The 27725-nt window shown below is 36.7% G+C and overlaps 2 protein-coding genes and 1 long non-coding RNA gene across 6 annotated transcripts; 2 read left to right on the forward strand and 1 right to left on the reverse strand.

The window, feature by feature from the left end:
• The first annotated feature begins 1134 nt into the window (after positions 1-1134).
• Positions 1135-18188, forward strand: LOC113648780. Its single transcript, XR_003442015.2, has 3 exons — positions 1135-1769; positions 16195-16263; positions 18094-18188. It is a non-coding gene; the product is annotated as an uncharacterized LOC113648780 (long non-coding RNA).
• Positions 18189-19278: 1090 nt separating this feature from the next.
• Positions 19279-22590, reverse strand: LOC113648776 (putative potassium channel regulatory protein). Of its 3 annotated transcripts, none has more exons than XM_047803144.1 (3): positions 22209-22590; positions 19860-22021; positions 19279-19629 (listed from the first exon to the last, which is right to left on the reverse strand). In XM_047803144.1, the coding sequence occupies exons 2-3, from the start codon at positions 20408-20410 to the stop codon at positions 19371-19373; spliced, it is 810 nt and encodes a 269-aa protein (XP_047659100.1). In that variant the 5' UTR covers positions 20411-22021; positions 22209-22590; the 3' UTR covers positions 19279-19370. The 3 variants fall into 3 exon arrangements, with proteins under 3 accessions (XP_047659100.1, XP_047659099.1, XP_027011932.1); XM_047803143.1 differs by having other exon boundaries at positions 22189-22590; XM_027156131.2 differs by having other exon boundaries at positions 19860-22590.
• Positions 22591-22872: 282 nt separating this feature from the next.
• spryd7a (SPRY domain containing 7a) lies at positions 22873-27357 on the forward strand. 2 transcript variants are annotated; one of them, XM_027156133.2, is made up of 5 exons: positions 22905-23215; positions 23404-23520; positions 25073-25239; positions 25669-25771; positions 26390-27357. In XM_027156133.2, the coding sequence occupies exons 1-5, from the start codon at positions 23110-23112 to the stop codon at positions 26485-26487; spliced, it is 591 nt and encodes a 196-aa protein (XP_027011934.1). In that variant the 5' UTR covers positions 22905-23109; the 3' UTR covers positions 26488-27357. The 2 variants fall into 2 exon arrangements, with proteins under 2 accessions (XP_047659102.1, XP_027011934.1); XM_047803146.1 differs by lacking the exon at positions 25669-25771 and having other exon boundaries at positions 22873-23215.
• Positions 27358-27725: the final 368 nt, after the last annotated feature.

A 27725-nucleotide genomic window follows, 5' to 3' on the forward strand; every position in this document is an offset into this window, starting at 1 on the left:
GTTATAGAACATATACACCTATATGGACTGACAGGTGACACCAAAGCTCACAATGACCTCTACAAAGATGGGCTGTGTGGGTTTTATAGGCCTTCACCACCAGGGACCGATGCTTAACATTTTCAGTAGTGTTTGCTCTTGGGCTGCTCACTTCCTTTTAATTCTTAGTGCATGAAACTTTAATGAAAAAACTTTTCCCTTTCGCACATTCGGCTTCATGAGATGTAAACCTTTGATGTAAAATAGAATAAAGAAAAAAAATTAACTAAGCAATAAGTCTGTGGTTGATTTTAAGTTGTAAGGGTTTTTTTTTTCATCGATGTGTATTTTCATACTGTGAGTTCCACCAAGTTCCAAAGTCATGTTGAAACATCCATCATGAGAAATAATGCCTAGTGGAAAATCTCAACCACTTTGTCTGTTCTCCAGTTTGTCTTTTAGCACCAGACAACAAGCTTTTATTGGTCACGCACTTGATCTAAGATTAAATAGCTGCACTTAATACAGGGGGATTTTTGGGTGAACGACCTACATAGAACCGAAATGTTTCCTTAGATTGCATTCATCTAAACCCTATTTTTTTTTAAGAGGGAACATTTGTCCTATAACCCGTAAGTTCGAGCGCTTGACATGCACACAGCTTTCTGCATATAATGCTCTAAAAATAGTACCAGACAATAGAACCTAAAACATATAAAAAGCTTATTGAATACCCTCTAGAAATTACTGAAAATTCGGATGAACTACACACTGAACCCGTCCGGTTACCTGAGGGACAAGTGGCAGCATTTATTGGTGGTCGCGCGAAGCCAGGGGTGGGGAAAGGATTGACAGCAAAGCGGTAAGCAAACTTCGTGATGCAACTCGGCTGTAACAGCGAGCTATAGGGCAACCGAATGCGAGTACCATTTAAAACATGCTCTACCACTTGAAATAGCAAGTATAGGCATCACGAGAACGGAGGAAACGTTTTCTCTCCGTGCATTGATCCATCGGTTTCGCTTCGGCAGGGTGCGCGCGCTCTGTACTGACAGCCAACACATACCGGCTCAACCCCTCTCTCTCTCTCTCTCTCTCTCTCTCTCTCTCTCTCTCTCTCTCTCTCTCTCTCTCTTTCACTCTCACACACTCACACATACACACGCAGGCACGCACGCACGCGCTTGCATTCACCACGTTCAGTTTTTCCATCACGGAGCCCAGTGGTGAAGAATTGCCGGGCCACTTGGTCTACCCACCTCCCGCGATCCGTCTACACCAAACCTTTAATGCTGCGCGCTAACTTGGCCGTAATGAGGGTGCGAGCGCTGGAGCACGTGACCTGAGCTGATCCGCCGGTTTTGTTAGGGTGGAGGATTTCTGGGTTTGTGTACATAAGGTCGTGTGGTTGTGTTTCTCTCTCTCTCTCTCTCTCTCTCTCTCTCTCTCTCTCTCTCTCTCTCTCTCTCGTTACTCCAAGTGCCACCGCTCCGCCTCCTCTTTTCGCAACATTGACGCAATGTATAAATGCTGGAACAAAAGGACAACTTCCTTGAAGCTTGGCGTATAATTGCAAAAAAAGAGAGCGAAAGACAGAGAGAGAGAGAGAGAGAGAGAGAGAGAGAGAGAGAGAGAGAGAGATACAGCCGAATTGACTGGCGCGCGCTAACCGGATCCCGGTGTTCCAGTTTGCTGGAATATTATTTCAGATTTTCGGCTCTCCGCTCCGTGCACGTTACGATGTGATGCCTAAGCTTATACGCGCTGCTTTCCAGGTTTCCACCACTGAAGTAAGTATCATTATACAATCGTAAATCTCTTTCCCCCCCTCCCCCCTGTGCCCCCCCCCCCCAAATAGCCTATATATCTGTGTAGCTGCGCGTTTGTCGCGAAAAGAAAAATGCAAACCTTAACGCGCTTTTGTTGTCGGGCTTCCTTTACAAATCCACCGTACATGTAGGTGTGTTTTCATGCACTGTGTTAATATCTGAGGATGAAGTTGCAAGCCTTGTTTCCCGGGCAAACCCGACGGCTCTTTATACGATCTGTAGCTGATCAGAATTCCTCCAGGAGCGGAGGAGGAGGAGGTAAACAACATTACGGAGCGCATTACAGTTGTTGTGCGTAAAAATAAAAAGAACGGCGCTATTTTTTATTTGTGTGTGTGTGTGTGTGTGTGTGTGTGTGTGTGTGTGTGTGTGTGTGTGTGTGTTAGGGTCTGGTGGCTGGTTTCGGGTACGATTTGACACAAAAGAATTGAGAAAATGAAGTATAGCTTCCGTGGTGTAAATGGTATAAATGTGAAATGTTACATATTTTGACTGTTTTATTCTGTGCGCGGTTTGAGTTCAATCCCCAGGCGGAGGCTTTTTTTCTGCGTAAAACCGGTGCCGGTTTTTTTAATAGAGCTCATATTGAAACTAAGGACAACGGCGAGAGGTCGAAATTTTTACGTATTTTCACACATGTTGCTCATTTCCAGAGCTTTGTGTTACACATAGAGGTTTATTTATGAATAATCCGGGCAGTTTTTTTTTTTAATCTCCACCGGCTGACTTTGCGAAACAAAGAAGCGAGGAGATTTTTTTCGCTCAGTGGAGAGCTTCGGTAAAGAAACGGCTAGACTGTTTACAATAATAACAGGATAGTGGTGACGTCGGGTAACGGACAGCGCTCTCAGCCAGAGGAAAAACTTCTGAGGCATCAACAACGTGCTAAATTTGGACAGGGGGGTTACATCATCGTGGTAGAGCTCGAAAGGCGGGACTTCCGGTCGGGTTTGAGTTCGTACCGCTGCCGCTGGAGAGAGCTGAGAGAGCAGGCAAGGCTCGTTCGTCAGCATCTCAGCTAGAATGTCTCTAACACGCATGGATTTCCAGATAAATGAATGCGTAAAAGATTTTTACTTGCTGGAAAAATGATGCATTCATATATAGTGTGTTTAGAGTTGGATCTCTAGAGTGTGTTTATTCTCGACTTGACTGGTGTCCATGCAGCCTGAGACATTTTAACATTAATGTCCCAGAAAAAAACATATAGAACCTTTATTTTATTAAGCAGAACATTTCAGATTTTGTGTGTGTGTGTGTGTGTGTGTGTGTGTGTGTGTGTGTGTGTGTGTGTGTGTGTCCACTCAATACACACATAATATATCATGGTACACAGACCATAATAATAATGTCCATAATAACTATAGCACTCTTTAAAACAGTGTAAGAAACAGATTGAAATAGCTTTGAGTCAAGATATCTCAATATCGTTCATAATTTCACATGTATTGGAAACACAAAGTGTACATTGGTTACAATTTTCTTCAACCCTGTAATTAAGCCTGTGTTATAAGTGTATTGACATCCTTTTAATATTCTTCTGACCGGTTCGAGGCCTTAAATCCTTTGAAATCCTAAAGCTTTAATATGTCTTCCATATAAACTGATCACCAAGTTTAAGAGTTCTGAAGTACACAAAGCACTGTGTATTTTGGTATGCAACTAAAACATCAGCAAGAAAAATCACGACAGATTTTACACTGTCACATTATTGTTTAAGTACACAGACATTAATGATCACAATAACACATAATTTCAAGGTCAATGTCCTTGCAAATTACCGCACTGAAAAAGAACTATATCAAGCACAGTGTGCACAGTGATATAAAGAAGCATTTTCCCATGTTACGACTGTCTTCCTGTCAGGACTGTGCACAGAATACCCTACGTTTCTTGAACACTTAGTGGAACATAATTGTAGTGGTAGATAATTAGTACGTAAGAAGCTTTGTTAGTGCTTTTGCCAACACATTTTTATCTCTCCAATACCTATTTTTGACAGTATTTGTGTGATGTATCAGTTAAATGTTAGTTTACTGTGAACATCAACAGTGTAATAAGGTACTCGTTCTGCTATGAACCTCGGCTTACTAGGCTAGGTGTACTATTTTCCTGACCAGACCTGGTAGTAAAAAGGTTTTGGTTGAGTAGATATAACACATTGTGTAATCCACATTCTAATGTTGTTGTAACACTATGTATTTAGAGATCAAGACATATACAGTATATATGTAATGGCTTCAACATTTTGGGGAGCATTATGATCAATTTACAAAATTCAGCATCAGATTTTAAAGAACGTCAGTAAACACTGATAACTTTTTAAGATGCATTTGTGTCTTGAGGGTTAGGAGATGTAATCAATGAGACTCACTTCAAGCTTGAACATATTATAAATGCTCATAAAGACTTTTTTGTTCATGTCATGTAATCAGAACGGTGTCACATTTGTAATCCACACCAGGACTCTAATTGGTGAAATAAACCAAATAAACCAGCGTGAGTCAGCGGTCATGTCTTGTTAGGCCAGCTCACTTAACAGGGGTCAGAGGTCGCTGTTGTGTTCTCAGGCTTGACCTGCAGGCGTCTATTGGCTTTTGATGGATGTTGTCGCTTAAGTGTGCAGCTTTGGCCTCTATAAAAGGGGAGGGTGTGTGTTGGGGGGTGACGTGTACCCACACTTGCCCCCTCCCACACTGTTTAAGGGAGATCATGGGGTGCAGCTGTGACAGACAACTTTAGTCTGGGGAGGGGAGATGGCTGAGCCTCCTCAATGAGAACAAAACCTTTTCTCTCTCTTTTACACACACACACACGCACACACACGCTTGCCCCTTACAACTACGCCTATTCTTGCACAATAAAGCGGAGTCTGACGAGTGACGGGGTGCATGAAAGTTCACTTGACATGCAGCAGACTTGGCTGTGTTTCTGGTGGTGAGAGAGCAAAGTTAGTGCAGTTCTGCAGATGCATTGTTACCTTAATTGTTTAAATCTAAAATAACTGGATCACTATACCAGTGCATCCAAATCAGAAATAATTGTATTTATTAAATATACCTGGTTTACAAAGGGTTGTTGTCATACTGCAGCTAATGTACAGCAAAGGACCGTCTAAACTTCTAAACCTCATTTCTATAGCTAACAGCTGCTGTTTAACAGTGATATACAACAGTTGTTGTTAAGATCCACCTTCCATGATTGAGAGGGCCTTCAAACACAGCTGTAATGAATTTCCATGAGTCACTGATGACAACGACATCTCAGAAGTGACAGCCATGTGGATCTCCAATATCCATTACAATTAGTGGTGCTAAACATGTGGTGGGATTTATGCCACATGTTGTTGCTGGTGGTCTGAATTGATGTTTTTTTTGTTATATCAAATAAACTAGAATTGACGCTACCAAAATAACAAACAAGAAACCATTATTAGGCCATTGCAATGCTGACCTTGCTTAACCACGCAGTATATGAACATAGCCCTCACCTGTCCACAGCATACAACAAGCATTCAGATAATAATAAAAAAAAATCCTTGTGGACTTTTTTATGTAAGGGCATGTAAATAAAACATCTGCACACATGTACTGGAAAACATTTTATTGTACTGTAAGGAGTGTTTACAGCCAATTAGATTGGGGTAGGAAGTGAATTATACATTATGCTATGAAGCAATTTATTTTGACCTTTTAAAGATATAAACAGAGGTCTAAAGGAATTGTAGCACCAAGATCACAGATTATGGCACAGGCCCCTTTAGACATTGGCATGTTGTGTGAGGTAATTATCAAAAATATAATGAAATATAACGTATAATAATAAAGTTTTTGTATAAGTGAATATAGTTTATTTAGCAGGAGACTGTTAGCAGTAGACAGGTAGATCCAAACATAGATCAAATTATATATCAATATATTGATGAAATATATGTGACAGAATACTGCTGTGTATGTTTAAGCTGTGATTTCATTGAATAAATTGTGACTAACTTTGGGCACCACTCAGTCCTACTCATTGTTCACACTCCAGTGCAGATCTCAGCTATGTCAAACCAAGTGGAAAAATTTGGATGTGTTCTTATAACCGGCATTTCTTTTTAAACAGGTCTCCTTTGTCACTATGCCATGCTTGATGAGCCTGGTCACAATTTAAGGTCACCAGAATATGTGTTGCACTATGGCTGATTTTGCAAATCAGTTGATAATGTATTGTGATTCAGATTTTCAGATAATATATCATGAATCATAGTTTCATATCATTTTGAACAGATATATTATTGTTGTTCATAGACATAAACAGTCAGGAGGTGCTGGGCACATCACCTACACTTTGTAAAAAAAAGTATATAAACTTAAAATTAGGCCGTAATTTGATATGCTCTGCCAAAGTGATCAATTAAATGAATAGAAGAATTAGTGATGGAAAACAAAAAGGTGTGAATAAGAATTAAGTTCTTTCTTTGCTTATAAAGAATACTGGTTTCCAATCCATTTGTGATATTTAATTTGAATTTATTTTATTTAATTGTTTTAATTTTTCACTATAAAATTTACATTCCAAGAAATATCTATGGTTTAGGGTATGGATGAATATTTAGTGCTTATAAAAATCATGAATCTACATAGTCCATGTTATATAATAGCATAATATAACATAATAATGTACCATAAATTCATTCATGATTAGTATGTAGTTCTGACTATTTTTGACAAAGTTTAAGAAATTCATGTACATTTTTTTAATAAGAATGCATGTAGAAAAAAGACTGCTTGAATAAAAGATATTATTATGTAGATGTCGCTGTTGTATGTATATCACTAAAACACACATACAGAATACACATTTCCTTTAAAATTAAAAAACAAGTCAAAATAGAATTAGAATTAGTTGTACTGTGTTTATTTATAAATTATAGACCGTATTTATTGTCTATTGCATGTTATTCATGTATCATATTGCATATAGATATGTATATGTTTGGTCATATGACAGTCACAAAGCAGAGTTTACAGTTGAACAAAGGTGTATACCAGAATATGAAGAAAGAGAGCTGTGGTTTGATGGTGCCTTAATGTTCAATGTAAAACCAGGCCTGCAAGTCTGGAGCCTCGGCTAGTTATGACAAAAGTTAAAAGGCTATTTAACATTGACACTGTTGCTGCAGATTATTTCGCAAAAATAATAAGAATTAGTAACTATATGCCAGCAAAATGAAATGTATAATCTGCCATCCAAGTGTGTCTCAGGTCATTTTTTTCTTTTAGATAGATAGATAGATAGATAGATAGATAGATAGATAGATAGATAGATAGATAGATAGATAGACCTTTATCGTCATTGCATAGTACAGGAACACAGCAATGATATGCAGTTTCGCATCTACCATAAGGACATAATATAATATACAGTATATACAATAACAAAAATGTATAAAAAGAGTAGTGGTTACACTGAAGACATATTGCACATAGGTAATATTGCACACTTTTCAAAATTTCTGTTATTGCACATGTTTAAAATACTTTGTTATTGTTTATTATTGCAGTTAAACAGTAATAACAATGTATATTATGGTGACTGGTTCACTTGGAGCAGCTTTGAGTGTAATATATATAGGTATATACGTAAACATATGTACAGTGTGTAATACATATAGGTATATATGCAAACATGTACAGCATGTAATATATATAGGTATATATGCAAACATGTACAGTGTGTAATACATATAGGTATATATGCAAACATATGTACAGCATGTAATATATATATAGGTATATATGTAAACATATGTACAGTAAATAAATGTAAAGGCTATAGCAGTGCAGAGACTTGTGGACATTGTTGAAATGTAGAAGTAAATGGTTCTGGGTTATGGCATTGAAAATATGTGCAGACATTGTAAAGGAACAACAAGTAGAAGGTTATAAGGTTATGGCATTAACTATACTGCACACTATATAAAACTATACTATATAAAAGCTGAATATACAGGTCAGATATATATATATATATATATATATATATATATATATATATATATATATATATATATATATATCAATTTCCATTTATTCATTCATTTACAGCATTTGGCAGAATATATGAATGTATATACAGAATACAGAATGTATATACAGAATGTATATATAGATACACTTAAATAAAATAGTGCAGATGTACTATTTTCTCAGGAGATCAGAAGTCCTTGAACCTCACACCAATACAACATTTAACTGACTGTATATTACAATCACACCCCCAGTGTCACCCATATGAGGATGGGTTCCCCCTTGAGTCCGGTTCCTCTCAAGGTTTCTTCCTTTACCATTTCAAGGGAGTTTTTCCTTGCCACTGCTGCCTGAGTCATCTCAGACTTGCTCATAGGGGAATAAATACATACACACTGTGAACTATATACATCTAATAATAATCTAGAATTTTTATTCTGTTAATTCTTATTTCTTTTATTATTCGTTAATTCCTTTATCATTAATTATGTTTACCTTCTGCTCTGTGTTTATGTTCTGTAAAGCTGCTTTGAGACAATGTCTATTGTAAAAAGCGCTATACAAAAATACAAAATAAACTTGAATTGAATGTTTGTAAGGCACAATATGTGAAGAGAATGTGGAGTATAATAAATACAGTATGTAATATGTACATTGTATGTATAATTGTACAGAGGTTATATACAGTATTTTTACAGTGTTCTAACAGTTTAGCATAGAGTTCAGTAGTGTGATAGTGGATGGAAAAGAAGCTGTCTCTGAACCTGCTGGTTCTGGTGCAGATGTTAAAGAACATAAAGGATATTTTACACAGATGACCATTAGTGAGAAGGGATACATTTATTTACATTAGTCCATAAAGATATGTCCTGATGGTTTTAGCCTAATTAACCTCAGTGCTACATGAGATTACAGGCTGCTTTCATGATCCTTTATGTTCTTTTCACTTCATCGACGCTTGTGATTGAGGCGACTTTGGAGTGAAAAGAACTCTGTCAAAGACGCACAGACAGTAAAAACGACTCCATTCGAGTGAAAGTGTGTTAGTTGCCAGAAGGAAGAAGAAGAAAAAACAGAAAAGTCTGCCACCTTCAAAGCACTTAAAGTCAGCCCATGTTCCCGGCATGCACATGCGGGTTTGGGGGCGGCTCCTCTCGATTTGAATGAACAGTCAGTTTCGGCGCCATTTTCGAGTGAGCCGCGATAACATCAACATTGACTACGCAACAGAACTCCTTCCCGACACTGCGCATAATGGAGAACAAAAAAAACCCTACGATTTACCTACGAGCAGAAAAGAAAAAACGGACACTTTGGGTTGTTTTTTTTCCGCGCGCGTATTTACGCACAGTCATCGACGGCCCAACAGATCAAGCTGCTGTGAACTGATAGGAGGAAAATACTTTTTTTCGAGCTGCGTTATGGAAAAGGAGCTGCATTTATATATAGGGAAAAAAATCTTAAAATTATCAAGCGATGCTTGGAAAAATCTGGAAAAATTCTGGAAAATGCAGCAGCGCTTTAAGGTTCGGTTTTGCCGTCGGTTTACTGAAGAAACGGTCGTTTTGGGTGTTTTTTCCAGCTTCGATTTTGAGCGGGAGTAACGGATGTGCTGGTGCAGTCCGCTCGCCTTGATGCATTCAACACACACACACACACACACTCTCTCTCTCCACTGACAGCCGAGCCGCATAAACTACTACACCACACTCACCCAAACCGGGCTGGTAAGGCTTTCCAACCTCATTTACTAACTAACCTACATGTTTGTGTCGAGTTTGTAGACAACGCAAAAACAAAAAAGAGCGGGATGTGAATCTAAAACCGTGTCGAAGCATAAATTAGTGTTCAGGGGGAGTTTCTTTAAGGCTATTTTGCGCCATTTTACGTCCAGCCACGCAGCGTCTGGGGAAGTTGCAACAAAGTCGCGTTGGAGCTCCAATGTACCGTGTTTACGCAGCTCTCCATATAGTCAGTCATTACTACCAAGGTCTCGTTAACGTGACATGATTGTTTCAGTGTGACACATTGACGTGTAACTTTTCATCCAGGAGACTCTGAAATGAAGGGGAAACAAAAAAACACTGCTTTATTGAAATGATGTATCCAGCTTATAGCTTGTGTGTGTGTGTGTGTGTGTGTGTCTTGGTTGGTTGGTTGGTGTAAAGGAGGCAAATGTGTTTCTATGATCTGTGATGGCTTTGTTACTTTTAGTGTGTGTAGATTTGTTTAAGCTGCTTTTAGTTTGTGACCTGATCTTAAGTCTTTGGATTAATTTTTGTTTTCTGTCATAAAATAGAGTTGGGTCAGTTTAAAGCTAATCTATCTGTTATATATTTGATCTTTGGATTTTATATTACTGTATGTGGACTGATTATACTGATTATTGGGAAAAATGGGAAAACACTCTTGTGGGTTTTTGTGTGTTTTTTTTTTTTTTTTTTTTTTTTACCACATTACAAGATCAAGGAGTCTGATATATATATATATATATATATATATATATATATATATATATATATATATATATATATATATTAGTTGTGTAGCTTATAATGTGTAGGAGTGGTTAATTGAGAAAGTGCTAGAAAAAGAAGTTTCAGACTTGGCAGAGAGGTGTGTGTGTGTGTATGTGTTCCATTAACCGTTCAGCTCGGGCCCTGCTTGCCCCGGGTGTGTGTTGCGCACCTGGAGACTCCCCATGTGCCTTCAAAGTGCAGAAATATTGCAGAAATATATTTAAATAATGAACTTTTTTTCCCCACTTATGTGTAACCTGGCTTGTCTATTCTTATCCTGCTTGTATATAAGACTTAAATGGATTCACACCACCTAATGTATACACAGGAATAACTAGTATTGAACTGTAAAAATAATTATTATTAATAATATTAACTTTTGGCAAGAATTCTTTTGGTTGTATTAAGACCTTAATAGGGAGGGACTGTATTTATTTATTTATTTATTTATTGATTGATTGTACTTTAACCTTTAACCTCTAACTATATATAATGATACTGTAGAGGTTTAGGGGAAAGTCATTTTTTGAACCAGGTCAGATGGTTTCAGTTGTAATATAGTTTACTAGCATTCAAAAAAACAAGTTTCCAGTTGTTATTCTATTGTTGGCCTGTGGTCTACACACACATACACATAGTTTCAGGCCTGACGTTCTACACTTCTTTTTTTTTTTCTTTTTTTTTTTACCATAATTAGTGTTTCTTGGATGTCCATGTAACTTTTAAAAATTTGTCTCCTTAGTGAATATAAATTCTCTTGACTAATTATGTTGGAAACATAAAGTTAAAATTTTTTTTTGTCTTTTGTTAAAAAAAAATTGTAATCAACACAAGTTTAGATGCTAAAGTGAAATATTACCACAAGCTGAATGTTGGCCAAGTTATTGCGTGTCCATTTGTTGTTATTGACAAGAGGGTGATTGAAATATTTGCTTTTGAAATTGCATGAAAAACAACATGGTGTGTGGATCCTATTTCCTTGTGACAGATCATAAATAATACATGTAGCCACACATAATTACTAGGTGAGTGTATTACACCCTAATACTCATGTAGTAAAAGTTAGATATCTTTAGTGTGTGGGGGTGTTGTCACAAAATAAAAAGAAAAAAATTCATTTGGTTCTCAAATTAGAAGTGACTAGAAAAAAAGTCACCTGGCATGTGTCCCATCTCGATTTAAATAATAATTATACATTAAAAATAGTAACACATGCTTTCTATTTTATTCATTTCTATTTGTTAACAGTTTTACTTTAAGCTTATTGTTACTGTCGGTTGTTTGAGGAAGTCCTGTGTAACTAAATATACTCACACGGGTTACACACCCTTTAAAACTTGTGTGCACACACACCAACACACTTTCAGTGATCACATTAACATCTGTGTATAAGATTCTTAATTTCTATTAGACAAAAATGTTATCTCTATTGACACAGTAGGACATATTAGTAAGAAAAAAAAAATAAGTGTCAATAAGAAAGCACTCACCTTAAGGCCTTATTAAATAAGAATATGATAGGTGTTAAACTGATATTACCATGGTAACAATTACTTTTGTTTATGTGTTACTTGTTAAGCTAAACGATGACAGTTTTCTGGGCTTAATACTGACTTGTTCAAATTTTGGACGAGTTTTATGTAGCTACCCTTCTGTTCTCCCTAAAGTGTAGCCCTGATCTTGGACTTAAACCAAAAGTGTAACCTAGAAAGTAAAATGTGCTGTGTCCAGATATTATTCTATTGCACAATTGTTGTGCTGTTTTTGCTGGAAATATAATATTAATAATAATAATAATTATTATTTTTTATAAATTATTTGGTTTTGGGTCTGGACCAAATTTTGGAGATAAAAATACACACACACACACACACACACACACACACACACAATGTTTCAATATTTAAGCTCAGGAGTGACTTTTTTGTGATTTGTCTTACAAACCTTACAAAATATATGTTTAATAATCTTGTTTAAAACCAACATCATTCTAAGCTATTTGGTATTTGCCACAAAAAAAAAAGTGTTTGTTGTATTTGTCTTATTGTCCATGACACAGGCTTCATAATGTAGGCCTTAATCAGAACAGCCATTTTCTTCACTGAAGTTAAATGTTTCTTGCTGTTAAGTGCAGCTTTACACAAGGTTAACCCCAAGCTAACAAACATTTCAAAGCAATTTGTTATATTATACAAAACATATATAAAATATTTCAATTATGAATTTAGGCAATATTTAAACCTAGTACTTGATTACACTTATAGAAAACACCAACCAATGCATTTATCATATATAATAATAGACAGAGATGCATTAAATGCAGGTGCACAATGTGATGTAGTAAGAGTTGACGATTTGAGACCCAGGTGTCCCTCGTCTGTCCTTCTCCCTCCTCGCAATCAGGATGGCTGTGAAAGAGAAGTCCTCAGTGACTGTATGCTATAAATAAAAATAAAAATCTTAATTAGATCAAAGCCTAGCAGTAAACAATTAAAAACGAATAATTTATTTCTAATTGTTTTGTTTGTGTGCATATTTTTAATTTGTATTATTTATTTAATTATTTATTATTATTATTATTATTATTATTATTATTATTATTATTATTATTATTATTATTATTATTTCACTTTGCTTACCATGCAAAATAGTTACAGCACAAAGTGATGACATTCGGTTTCACCTATAATTTTACTCATCAGGTTGACACCGGTTTTGGATATTTTTTCAGAATTATTGTGAAGACATGGGGAAAAAGATTACATTTTCCCACTAAGTTCTTTTATGGACATCCACCCTTCACATGCAGCCTTGTTGCAGCACAGCCACTGTGACCAATTAGTAGAAATAATGATCACCAACGATGACTATTGGTGCAGTGAAATACCACACAATTCTGTTCCCCTCAGATTAGTCAGGCTTCAGATAGACTTGTAACCTCCTGGCAAACGTCCAGAACGATACCCTTAAAGTGGCTAATACAGGCCCATCCTGCTTCATAAAGCCCAAATGTCAGTTCATATTAGCTAGAATGATATGACTAAAGTTTTCACCGCTCATTTACGTATAAGCTATACAATATTGGGTTTTGACTCAAGTGTCTCTCTAAATTACAGAGAGGCTATTAATGTTTGACAGATTTGTTGTTTAGGTCACAAGCATCACTTTTTTGCTGCAGTTCATAGTCATCTCTGTAAATCTGACTCAAAAAATTCTGTGACCTTAAATCTTGGAATTGTACTTCTATTCGTAGGTGTTTTTTTTTTGTTTTTTTTTTGTTTTTTATAAGCATGAGTGAGTAAATTGACAACATTAATAGTGTGACATAAATTGACTGAAATATTTTTCTGAAATTTGGACACTCGTGTTGAATAAAATGGAGATTATGTAGGACAATGATATACTTTTGTTTTATATATATATATATATATATGTGTGTGTGTGTGTGTGTACAGTATATACACACACACACACATATATCAAGCTATATCCATTTACACCCATCGTAACAAATATTTGTAATAGAAAAGATTTGCTGTTAGTAAAGCGCCGCTTACAAAATGTATACAGCTCTCTGGATTGTGACGTGGGGTTCAAGTTCTAAGGGCTGTGTTCACTTCAAAGGGATCACGTTATAATCTCCCTTTGAGAGGAAGCTTCTCTTGTAAATAATACAGACTGTTCAAGCAAGCCTTTTGATTTGAGTCTATCATTGCCTTTTTTATTATTATTATTTTTATTAAGTGTCCATAAACTGTTTATATCTATACCCATTTTTGTTTACTCTTTATCACTAGTCAAATCTGTAAAAAATAAAGAAAATTTCACTCTCTAATTTAAAAAGTATTTTTCATGTAAGCATGCGTGTAAAATTCAAGGAAGTTGGTTAAAAGTAGTTTGAACATTAAAAAGATTTGCATGTTATTTTTAAGGCCATAAAGTGTTGAGAGTAGGAAGCCTTTGAAGGTCAGCAGTGTGGGGGTGGGGCTCAGTTGCACAAGTTGGTTGTCTGTGAACTCATCATTTGCTTCAGAGGTTTTGGCCCTTCAAGTGTGTTTTCGGCGAGTGAAGTGCAGGAGTGAAAGTCTCGACGTGATTGCCAATTACAGAGCTGCGTGTGCTCTGAGGAACATGTGGCTCTGATGTAAGCATGCTGCGTTAGAGCAAGTCCTCAGTACAGCACGTGCTGTCTGTCAGGACTCCCCCTCTTCTCTGATGTTATTAAGGTAAACGGTACTTGGTACTTAGACTGGCTTTACCTTTGAGGAGTGAGTGTGTGTGTGTGTGTGTGTGTGTGTGTGTGTGTGTGTGTGTGTGTGTGTGTGTGTGTGTGTGTGTGTGTGTCTGATGACTGCTGGGACTGAAAGCTCCAGAGAGGCCTGTATGTACCCTCTAATTCCTGATTTACACCCTTTTTAATGCTAATACAAGTAATTCATTTTATTTTATTTTTTAGACCTAATAGTAGTTTCATTTGAGTTTAATGTGTCCTTGCCCTTTTTTTTTTTTTTTTTAACTGAAGGGTTTCTGGTGTTGTGTGATAAAGTGGAAGTGGTGCAGTTTGAGAAATGATCAGAATAAATAGGAAGTTGCAGAAACGTTTGTGGATGGTGTGTTTGGACATTATGGTGCACTACAGTCTGATCATTGTTAATACTTTGATATAAAAAATGTAATAAAAAAAAAGCTCTGATGCCACACACACACTCATACACATCATGCAAAAGTTACACTTTGACACACTCGGTACTTTGTAACATGTCGTCCCCCTTGCTTATGACTTTAGTAAAAAAAAAAAATACTGTAGCAACTTCCCTTTTTGTGGTAGGAAGTAAAATGTTTTTTGTTGTTTTTTTTGGTCTGTAAGCTTTGACATACACAGTTACAAACCCGAACACACTCACACACTACTCTCTCAGCACCCAAAAGGTTACACTGCAGCATGATGTAAGAAAAAAAAAATTTAATTTTATACAATCCACCCAAATTGCAAAAGGATTTTAGCTTGACTAATTTAATTACATTTTATTTTATTTTATTTATCTTTTTTTTTGTACTCTGGTTGCGGATTACTTTGATATGGTGGTGAAATACCTCGCAACACATTTTCGCACCCTGATGTTTGTCTTAATGGTTGGGTTTCACTGCTGCTGGTTAATAAATGCACGAACACAGCATTTAATTCACATGAGTATAACTAAATTGCTTAAAACTAGTAGTTTTTAACCAGGGTCATGTTAAAAGTGCTGCTGTTAAGGTCAGAATGATGACTTGTCGATTTTCTAGAATAATAGAAATAGATTTCTAGAAATAGATAAAAAAGAACAGAAGTTTGTTTCGGTGCATCCGCATTTACCAGATTTGTATTATTTTTGCTCATTGAGTGAAAGTCAAATAAATCTTCTGTTCAAAGTTAGTCTGTTTAAAGTTTCTCCAGCCATCGATATGGCTGTGTCACCTTAAGAGTTTTGACTAAAATAAATCTGAAAATTTTAGGATTTTTACATTTTTTTTATTTTATTTCTACTAAACCAACCTAACACACATACTCACTCACACACACACACACACACACACACACAAAAAGGAACGTTTTTCAAGTGCAGAAAAAACTTTCTATACACACACACAGAGGCACATAGAAACTATAAAACCATGAATAATCTTAATCGGTGCATGCCACAATTGTTGAAACCATTTACCTCATGTGTTATTGCCACGTGTAGCTGTGAAAGTAGCTAAAACAGATATAAACCAGTCACTGAATGGTAGCAGAAAGACAGGCCAGTGATGTGAGTCCATACATACCAGTAATGTGTTGTTTTTTTTTGTTGTTGTTTTTTTTTTCCACAGAACTATTAAAGTGCACAGTTAAACACACAATGCCAGCCAAAGGCAGCGGCATCTCTGAACCATGCCATGGTAAGATTATTTAATTTCTCTAAATCATATGTTGGTGTGTGTGTGAGAGAGAGAGAGAGAGAGAGAGAGAGAGAGAGAGGCTCCTGAGCAGCTACACATTGTTCAAGGGTTTATGTCTGGGATGCCCCACGTTCAAGAATAGTGTGTACAAAAATATACTTAAACAATACATCAACAGCTATCCATGAACAGCGAGTGAGATTGGATATCTGATGTATGTTGGAGTATAAAGAAAATCCACAAAACAGATTATGTAATAGTAATTGCTGCTGTCTCAAGGAGGCAGGGGGGGAAAGCAAGTCAGGGTAAATGCTGTAATTTATCTGTATCGTAGAGCGGCACCTAAAACCGACCACATTAGCCCCTTTTTTTGTCCTCTTTATACAGTTGACAGTGCATTTCCCTGTCTGAATTCACTCCACAACCACATGTCTGTATTACACAACTGTCACACAAAGAAACAGATGCGAGATTGATCAGATCACTCAGAGCATGAGCAATAATACAGGCAATATTGCTTTGATATTAAGATTCTGTTAAATTTTAGAAATTTTCCATTAGTAATTAAAGTTGATAGTTTTCAACACTGTGACACCACAGTGTGGGGAAACCTGTCAGTCTTGTTTAGTTAGTTTGGTGAGTTAGTGAGGCAAAAAAAAAAACAACATTTAAATACAGGTGTGCTCTTGTGTGCTTTTGTTATTTCTATGGAAGTGAACAGTTGGTAAGCTGTAAGGTGTTGTGTACAATAGGCTTGCTGAGGAGAGGGAAATGCCTTTAGGCAAAAAGGCTGTGTGTGTGTGTGTGTGTGTGTGTGTGTGTGTGTGTGTGTGTGTGTGTGTGTGTGTGTGTGTGTGTGTGTGTGTGTGTTTATCAGTTATTTACATGACATGTGAAGGCAGTACTGATAAATAGAGAGTCACCATTTTAGAGTTGTGCCTGATATAAAGCACTAACTTATTCGCTGTAACTAACCGGTTATAAAAATATGAATATTATTGTTTTAAACATGGGTCTAATTGTGAAAGGGTTTTAATAGGCTTACTTTATCCTTTTTAGGTAAAGAAGAGCTTTTATTTTCCGATTTAGTCATTTACAGAGAGATCCATCATTTTTTTTAATTCCACTTTCTAACCTGTACAGGAGTTGGTTAGAGTTTATTTCACTTTCAGTACAGTTCGAGTGGGTAGAAGGTGGTGAGGACTAATACACAGATTTAAAACGGGTTCAGATCAAGTCTAGTGATCAAGGGTTTGTTATATTACTTGCACGAGCTCCGGCTCATTCTGACTCATGTACATGCACACAAAAATATTAAAAGCAGTGGATGAATTTTAAAGTCATTTCTTTTGTGATTTTGAAAGTGATTTTTTTTCTTTTACCATATGATGTACAGACCACACCTTTATATTTCAATACAGTGTTTTAAAAAAGTATGAAATAGTCAAAGATAGTAAAAAGGTAGTGAATTAACCTTATAATTGTGTGTGTGTGTGTGTGTGTGTGTGTGTGTGTGTGTGTGTGTGTGTGTGTGTGTGTGTGTGTGTGTGTAAGTGTAAAAGATGATCTTAATATATAAATGTGCTTGTGGTGTTTAACTTTAAGAGGTGTTGTAAAAGCAGCATCACCACCATGATAACACAGTGCTGTATTTTGTCTTGATGGTCTTATGTTTGGTCTCCGGTATCTTCAGGCGCAAATTCTGTTGTTCCATGTCATTATTATTATTATTATTATTATTATTATTATTATTATTATTATTATTATTATCTTCACCCTGACATCGGCGATTTAAAAAAAAAGTTCTCTCTTTGGTCTTTGTGCTTGCAGGGTTGGAATCCTGTCCGGTTGCGCGCGCGCTTTCGGGTTTCGGTCGCGCGCGAGTGCGTTTGCGCTTGCGCGCGCTCGCACGGGGGGCCTGGCGGTGCCGTAGCAGCACAGAATGGTTTGTGAGTTTTTTTAAAGAGGGTGCAGGCCGTGCTGTGCTGCGGCAGCAACACCGGGACAAACGCGCTACGGGAATAAAAGGAAAGTGTATACAGAAACGGTAGTGCGTGTGTGTGGGGGTGTGCGGGGGGGTTCTCCTGACCATCGCCGCGACTGGCTGCCTGGCTGTAGCAGCACGTAAATATTGGAGTTAAACCAATAGTGAATCCTCCAGTATTGACCGTGCTGCTGAAGTTAGGCGGGCCGTTTACCGTCTCCGTTCTGCGTCTCCTCGCGCTGCTCAAGTCTCAGGCACGGAGAAGGGGAAGGTGAGGTGAGGTAGGTCATCTCTCACTACAGTCTGCCAACAACCCTGAAATATTAAGTCCGACCACCTCCTTCAGCACTCTGATCACTGCCGGGGTTTTAAAGCATGTAGTAGTTCTACTTCACATAACATTTCTTTCTACAATGACCCTTGGTTCAAAATTGATTGGAAGTAATTGCATATATGTATACATGCATGTCTATAACCTTTTTATGTGTCAGAAAAGATTACTGTGGGTTTATAATTCAATGACAGATTGCAAGGAATTTATACAGATGATTTATTGTGTACAAAAAGAAAGTTACATCCAAATAAAGATGAAGATATTTAGAATTGGTTGTTTTACTGTGTAGATTATATAATACACTACAATGGTATTACAAACATATATATACTATGCTGTATGCTATCATTCATATTAACAGAAGAATAAATGGTCAAAAAAAAGCAGACATTTAAAAGCCTTTCTGGACATGAACATAATTGGTCTGAGCAATCAATCTTAGCAAATAACATCAATAATGTTTTAAATATACATCGCTGTTGATTGTTTAACACATGACATTATTGTCTCAAATAATATATATATATATATATATATATATATATATATATATATATATATATATATATATATATATATATATATATATATATATATATATATATATATATATATAACAAATGCATCATGCCCTAAATAACACAGCATCGCCATCTTCTGGGAAACCTGAAATTGCCTCAGGTTCTCACTTTGCTGATTATTTATTTATTTATTTATTTATTTATTATTATTTGTTTTTGTTTTTTTTAATTGGGGATTTTTCCACATGCATGTGAAATTTTGGTTTAATCACTTCTGTGATTTGCCATTTTTTGTACTTTTCTCTGTTTGTTTTGATACATGCGATCCATCTGCTTTACAGAGGTCGTTGATAAGAATATTTTGAGTCTCCCTTCTCTCAAAAGTGTAACACTCAATTTTCTCTTCCGGAGAAACTGTGCGTGTGCTGATCAGGTGAAAGCCATCCCTCAGAATCGTGTCCACCAGCAGGCCAAGAACATTTGTGGCATTGAGTAGTTTTCGTTCATCTGGTTCGATGGTGACATATCTGTAAAGAAAAGAAATTAACAACAAAAACGAGATGGGAAAACAGATGTGCTTGCACATGCTATCTGTCACCAGCGTACATCGACTTGGTTAACTTTATTGAGATATCAAATAAACATAAATAAGATGATGACTTCTATCATATATTCATTTAATTAAAATATAGTAAAGTGCATCATAACACTTATAGTAGATTTGTATGCAATGCTAGTTTATATTTTCTCGCCTCACCTTGCAGACAACTGTTTTCCATCAGAACAATCAGCACCGCACTGAAAAACGAGGTCATGGTGCGAGGGTCGACGCACTGGAAGAGGTTCCATCAAATTCTGAGTGAGATTTTTGGGTTGTTCAATGAACACCGATATTCTTGAAGCCAGCGCATCAAGAGTTGTGCTCTTGGAACTGAACACCTTAAAAAAACTTTGAGCATCTTGAATGACAAAGCGAAGCTCAAGGATTTCGCTCTTTGCATAGCAGTTGTTGCTGCGCAGAAAATCAGAAAGAGCGCTGATGTTGTAAAATTCAGCTTCACGCAACAGTCCATCAGTCTCAAATTCACCTGATAAAGTGATCCGGCCGGTCCGCAGATACTCCATTATAAATCGAAACAGCCCCCAGTCTCTGTCAATGAACACTTGGCTATTTACAACTTTAAACTCGGGATCTGTTTCATCTAGCATGTGTGCAAATCTTGACTGTGGATGTCTTCTAATCGTTGACACCTTTGTGATGAAAATTTGACCTCCAACGTTAAATGTAATAAAATCCTGGCCTTTCATTTTTACAGAGCATTTGATTTTTGAGCACTACCAGCCTGCCATAAGCTAATATACTGGGTAAGTGTCGTATTGTTTATCCATTACCTAGCAACAGTACGGACAGGATAAACACCGTATCAACAGCAGTGACGAATGAGGATCGAGTTATTGCGATCATTAATTACCCTGATTTTTAGGTACACTCTCCCACTACATATAGTACATTTACTATGGATCTTTTACCTAGAAGGTGCAGGTAGTCTACGTATTGATGTTTTACATTGCAAAGTTCATTTTGCTGAAATATTGTCCAGATAAACTTTTGTATAGATTTAACATACCTTAGAGATACAAAGAATAAGTGCATTGCACCAAAAACAAGTAAAGGTGCAGTTTTTTACTCTGTAAAACTGTACAAATCAAACATTATTGGATTAGTCAATGGATTAATGCATCCTTTTTAAATGCTGTCACATTGATTAGACTCAGACCTGTTTAAGTGACAGGACAATACTCAGGAATGTGTGTACAACTTTGTCGTGTCCAGGATGGAAACTGTTAAGACTTAGTGCTTATTCTAATAATATCCAAAGATATTGCTGTGTGTATGTCTTATAACCTCATGCACTCTCAGAAATAAAAGTACTGAATTACTGGATTTTCTTGTTTTTGATTAAGTAGCATCCTCCTTTACACATCATTTACCTAGAAAGATACCAGCTTTAGCTTTCAATGTTTACTGCAACCGCTGCAAAAAAATCTTCCATGTGAAAGCTATATTAATGATATAAAATATAAGGAACCACCTTAGCGACCAGGAAAAGTATAGTTCAGTATCCAGATTGTTTTTTTGAGAATCCCGTGATTTTAATTCTGAGCTGATTGTAAAGCTTTTTATGTGATGAGATGCTTTTTTGTGTCAAGAAAATTAATAATGGTTGCAGAGGGGAAAATGACATGTCCTCGTTCCAGAGATGATGACTCAGCTCACACACACACACACACACACACACACACACACACACACACACACACACACACACACACACAGCAAGAGAGAAGAAATGCGCGCGCAAGAGATTCTGATTGCGCGCGCGTTTTAATTCAGTACTTGGATACCGATACACTAAATATATATATAAATATATACACACACACACAAAAGTCGGTGCATATATTTGTGCCATGTCCCTGCCTGCAACTTTTAGGACAGGAACACTGGATAGTTGTGTGCACTCTCACTCCATACCTGCAAAATGCATACTGTCATGTTCCCATAGTTATCGGTATTTACAGCAAACAGCAAGAAATACAGCTGTTAAAAGTATATAGCTCATAAAAAGATGTTTTGGTCTGTAAAGGTCTGTGACTGTGCATTGGGTAAAGGGCAAAGAAGTGCATCTGCAGCCCAGCCTTAGGGTATTTACAGATGCGACATCTAGATAGTAATCTTCAAACACGACAGCAGCTCGACTACAATTCAAAAGAGAAAGCTTCTTAGCAAATCAGTGTTTTTTTTTGTTTTTTTTTCCAAATCGACTTTCTCGATCGTTTGAAGAAGCCGCCTCGTCTGACATCAAAGTAAAGACTTCACAACATCCCACAGCTGCATTTTGCCTCCTGCATCATCACCTAAACATTGGTGCAAAAAAGTTGTCTTAAGTTATTCCAAATCTCTGACCAAAATGCTGCTATAAAGAAGCAAAGATCAGCCCTGGAACAAAGGCACAACCTGGAAATAGATGAAACTCTTAAGACCAGACACATCATCACAATCACACAGCATCAACCTACTGTACCTTTTTTCTTGTCCGTTTACCTTGTCTTCTGTTTACTGCTAGCCCGAAATGATATATGCATGGAACCGTGGGTTAAAACTATAAAAAAAAATGCTGAAAGAATTGGTGTAAAAACAGCACTGCTTCCAGTTTGAGGCTCGGTGTGCGCGCGGGGTGAAGCGCAGCGCGCTGCTATTGGACAGAAACGGCGCGCGCCAGTTACTAAGGCGCTTCACGAGCGTCATCATGGCGACTGTTGCTGTGCAGATTTCAAACATATTATTGAGTGAAGTTCGTCCAAACTATTGCTTTAAAATACTCCAAACACTCGGATACGACACAAACAAGTAAGTGAGCTCTAAAGCTGCGCATTAAACAGGTCTAAAAACGTTCTGGTTTTTCTCCGCGGTTCAATAAGAGGTGTTGTTGCTATGCAAAACTTAGAATTCCGAGTCAAATAATGTGACGTCACAGATTTTAATGTGAATTTGATTCATTATTTGATTAATTTGATTAATTTTCAGTGTATCTCCAACTGATATAACAGTTTAGTCAAATAAAAACTATTTCTAATATATCTACCAATGTTTACACTTCTGGAAGGATTTATTTGAGTTTTCTGCACATAAATAATGACATTAATTAATAATAATAATAATAATAATAATAATAATAACAGCAGAAGCACAAAACAAGAACAAGAATAAAAATAAATATGATTCCAACAATCACAATGGACACTAGAGGTCGCTGTTTGTCTTCTCGTGACTTAGCACCGCATTGACGTCATTTCCGGGTATTTACAAGTACGGATATGAATCCGGGGGCAAAATGACCTCCGTTAGAGCGATAAGCAAATAGATTTTTGTTTATATATTTCAAGTGCCGCAGATTAAGGACGAATCCACGTGGTATTAACAGGCGAGGGCTTTTAAAATCATCATGGCGGGTTTGTTTTCGTGTTGTTTTGATTGCTGTGATGGCGGAAGCTCTGGACACGTCGCCCTGAAAGAAATGCCAACGGTTCAGCTGGACACCAGTCACATGGGTAAGACATGTGTTGAGTGACAGAACATTATACAGGAGAAATCACACATGAGACATAAACATCACACAGAGATGCCTGGCCTGTAAGTGCACTTTGTAGGTAGATTTGTACCCAGTACGTTTTTCCTCTCAGGTTTTATTTATATGTATATTCTTATTTCCGTCTATACATGTCTGATTATACCGCAGGCACCGATGTTGTTATTGTAAAAAGTGGGAGGAGAATATGTGGCACAGGGGCCTGTCTCGCAAACGCCCCTCTTCATCAAAACAAGAGCTACTTTGAGTTTAAGATTCAGTCCACAGGTAAGTTTAAAGTGCACACGTTACACCTGTTTACACCTGTTACACCTGTTTACACACACGTTACACCTGTTTACACACACGTTACACCTGTTTACACACACGTTACACCTGTTTACACACACGTTACACCTGTTTACACACACGTTACACCTGTTTACACACACGTTACACCTGTTACACCTGTTTACATGTTACACCTGTTACACCTGTTTACATGTTACACCTGTTACACCTGTTTTCACGTTACACCTTTTACATGTGTTACACTTATTACAAATGTTACATCTGGTATATGTGCTAGATGTATTATAAGTGTTAATCCTGTTACACTTGTTACACGTTACACCTGTTACACATGTTACACTTATTACACATGTTACTCCTGTTATATGTGCTAGATGTGTTACACGTGTTACTCCTGTTACACTTATTACACGTTACACCTGTTACACGTGTTACACATGTTACACATGTTACACCTGTTGCATGTGCTAGATGTGTTACACGTTACACTTATTACATGTTACATGTGCTAGATGTGTTACACATGTTACACCTGTTACACTTATTACATGTTACACCTGTTGCATGTGCTAGATGTGTTACACCTGTTACACTTATTACATGTTACATGTGCTAGATGTGTTACACATGTTACACCTGTTACACTTATTACATGTTACACCTGTTGCATGTGCTAGATGTGTTACACCTGTTACACTTATTACATGTTACATGTGCTAGATGTGTTACACATGTTACACCTGTTACACTTATTACACGTTACACATGTTACACCTGTTACACTTATTACACGTTACACCTGTTACACGTGTTACACTTATTACACGTTACACCTGTTGCATGTGCTAGATGTGTTACACATGTTACACTTATTACATGTTACATGTGCTAGATGTGTTACACATGTTACACCTGTTACACTTATTACACGTTACACCTGTTACATGTGTTACACGTGTTACACGTTACACCTGTTGCATGTGCTAGATGTGTTACACATGTTACACTTATTACATGTTACATGTACTAGACGTGTTACACATGTTACACCTGTTACACTTATTACATGTTACACCTGTTACATGTGCTAGATGTGTTACACGTGTTACTCCTGTTACACTTATTACATGTTACACCTGTTACACGTGTTACACTTATTACATGTTACACCTGTTACATGTGCTAGATGTGTTACAAGTGCAACTCCTGTTACACTTATTACACGTTAGACCTGTTACATGTGCTAGATGTGTTATACATGTTACACATTTTACATGTGACAAACAATTAAATTTAAAATGTTAAATGTTTAATATAAAATAATAGATATTATAATAAAATAATAGAGATGACATTGGCCATGAAATTTCATGACTCAACCATAGAATGAGAAAATTCCGTACCAGTGTGTATTGGACAAATAATCTTTTTGACAGTGATACATAATTGTTAATAGTCTCAATTATTTCAAATGTTATTAAGTCATCTGCTAGTTTGGTGGTAATTATTTCACCTTTGGTTCCTTCAGGTGTTTGGGGTGTAGGGGTGGCTACACAGAAAGTTAACCTTAACCAGGTCCCAATGGGCAGAGACGCACACAGCCTGGTGCTTCGGCAAGACGGAACCGTGTATCATAATAACGAGGAGAAGAATCGGTTACCGGCTAACAGCTTGCCACAGGAAGGAGATGTAGTGGTGAGTTTCTAAGGCAACAAGGCTGGTACGAGATAATTAAAGCTGACTGCAGTGATGTCATGTGCCTAATTCTCTATGAACATTTACGGCAACCGTTATTTTATAACTTAATATAACAGACAATTCACTTCAGAACTGCAGAGTGAACAGAAATTCACTCAGACAATTGATTTCAGAACTTCAGGAGTATCAGTAAGAAATAAAACACAACAGGGTGTCCTGGGAGCGGAAATTAATCAGTGCAGCCCAGCATGAGGTTCCTGTTACTACTCTGAAGCTCACTATATTGCACATTATTCAGTGTATCCTCAGGTGTTTTTATTCCTCTTAGACCACAACAATTTGCTAATAATTTACTATAATTGTACATTTCTTTTTTTAAATGATGCCATGTTTTTCCCTCTACCTCATTTTTCTGTTTATTTGCAGGGCGTTTCATATGACCATGTAGAGATGAATTTATACCTGAACGGGAAGAACATGAACTGTCCAGCAGTAGGCATTCGAGGAACTGTTTTCCCAATAGTATATGGTGAGGCAGCATGTTGTAGAAGCAGATGGTTTTTCTATGAAATGTAGTTTGCCAAATATGCATTAGTAATCTTTTTCACGCATACATTGGAGCATGAATTCATTTAACAAGTGTTTTATTTTATTTCGGTGCTCTGAAAGAGAGGTGACCAGTTTATTCGTTATTGCTCAATATTTACTGAATAAGCAAATCAGTTCTTACACTGGAGAACGCTTCCATAAATGTTCAATAAACTAGTCTTTTTCCAGAAATCATTATCATGTCAACAATTATATTTTTCTTTGTTAATTAGCACCACATGTTTGAATCTTATTTATATTAGCATATATTATTTGCGTCCCACTATAAAAGTCCACGTGAATGATCTGTTACTATAGAAATGATGACAGATTACAATGAGTACATTAAGTATTATAAGATGTCTGTCACTGTCAGTTATCAGAGCTGCTGTTAAAGAAAATGACTCAACACCATCTGTCCAATCAGAATTAAGAATTGGTATAAGACTGTATGAACCCTCTATTACTCTATATATATGTTAATTCAGTAGCATGAATGATGTGTTGATGTGATTTTGTAAATTATTTCATTTTGTGTTTCTGCTCCCCCGTCATGCAGTGGACGACAGTGCAATTTTGGATTGTCAGTTTAGTGACTTCTACCATCCTCCTCCTCAAGGCTACCAAAAAATTCTTTTTGAGCAGCAGATCTTCTGATCATCAGGCGACTCTGTGCACATCAGCTTTCCAGACAGCAGTCATCGTGTCTACTCCCACTACTGCGTCTCTGGGGAAGTCCAGTGGTGAAAATGACGTGCTCCTACGATTATGCAGATGATTCTTTACTCTTGCAGTTTCAAAAGTGGAACTGAACAGTGTTATATCTTCAGTAATTTCTTTGGTGATGTAAAATCTATCCATATTGGCGGTCAGAACAATCCAACTTTGCCCTAATTTATGTATTTAATTATTATTAGGACTCCAATTACGTATCTGCACAAAATCTTCCAAATTCTTCCCACTTTGTTTTGCATTACAAATAATGTGCTGCTTTAAAAGAAAATGGAGCAAGTTGAACACTAAGCTAATCTGGTTTTACTATAATTTTGTCAACTGACATGAGACATTAAAACTAACCGGAAGTCAAATGTGAATTGTATTCGCAATATTAGGAAAGTTTCCAAATGTGGAATCATACGTTGTGCCTATTTATGGATTATTTCATATTTTTGAACACAAATATTTGTACTGTGTTAGTACGAAACAAGCCATGACTTACGTCTTCTTGAATAGTACATATGTGTGAGTCACATGGTTTCACCAAATGTCATAAGATGGTAGTATCGGTTAATTCAATACATATTGTCCATTATTAAACCTTTTTTCTTCTTGTCAAATGCTTGACTAATTAATGCACCTAACAATGTAATAAGGAAATTTTTGCAGGAAAAAAAACCTGTGCCTATATATTATATTGTCTACTATATTTGGTTTTAAGTTATTTTAAAGTCTATATTGTGTGCACTGATTAGTCAGATGATGCTTGTGATTATGTTTGTTGGGACAGTAATAAAAAATATTAATGTTTGTTAGTGTTTGCAAATCATTTTTTAAATACACACGCATCAGTTAAACTTATCATTTGCATATCACTTGTTAGATCAAGATTTTAAACTAATACATTTATCTTTGATTTTGCCATGTGCAGGATATTGAACTATTGATATTGCGTTTTGACGCATACTCTTCCACATTTTTGGCGCATCAACACAACACTGGATAAACGAGTCATCCTGTAGAACATGCGCAACATCTACGCAGGACTGACGTAAACGATGTCCTGTACGCTTTTAGCATCGTTGCTAACCTCTAACGTTTATCTATCGTGGCATAACTTTGACTATACGTACGCTACAGAGTATAATAGTAACTGTGTGTATATTATCCTGACATAA

Source organism: Tachysurus fulvidraco, chromosome 18, assembly GCF_022655615.1.
Source record: "Tachysurus fulvidraco isolate hzauxx_2018 chromosome 18, HZAU_PFXX_2.0, whole genome shotgun sequence".
Taxonomy (NCBI): Eukaryota; Metazoa; Chordata; class Actinopteri; order Siluriformes; family Bagridae; genus Tachysurus; species Tachysurus fulvidraco.

Bases quoted from the DNA above. Each gene is read 5' to 3' on its own strand.
- spryd7a (XM_047803146.1), top strand. From the start codon at position 23,110: ATGGCGGGTTTGTTTTCGTGTTGTTTTGATTGCTGTGATGGCGGAAGC. The intron at 23,216-23,403 runs GTAAGACATGTG...ATTATACCGCAG, and splicing joins GCTGGACACCAGTCACATGG to GCACCGATGTTGTTATTGTA. The intron at 23,521-25,072 runs GTAAGTTTAAAG...TGGTTCCTTCAG, and splicing joins GTTTAAGATTCAGTCCACAG to GTGTTTGGGGTGTAGGGGTG.
- LOC113648776 (XM_047803144.1), bottom strand. From the start codon at position 20,410: ATGAAAGGCCAGGATTTTATTACATTTAACGTTGGAGGTCAAATTTTC. The intron at 19,630-19,859 runs GTGAGGCGAGAA...TTTTCTTTACAG, and splicing joins GGAAAACAGTTGTCTGCAAG to ATATGTCACCATCGAACCAG.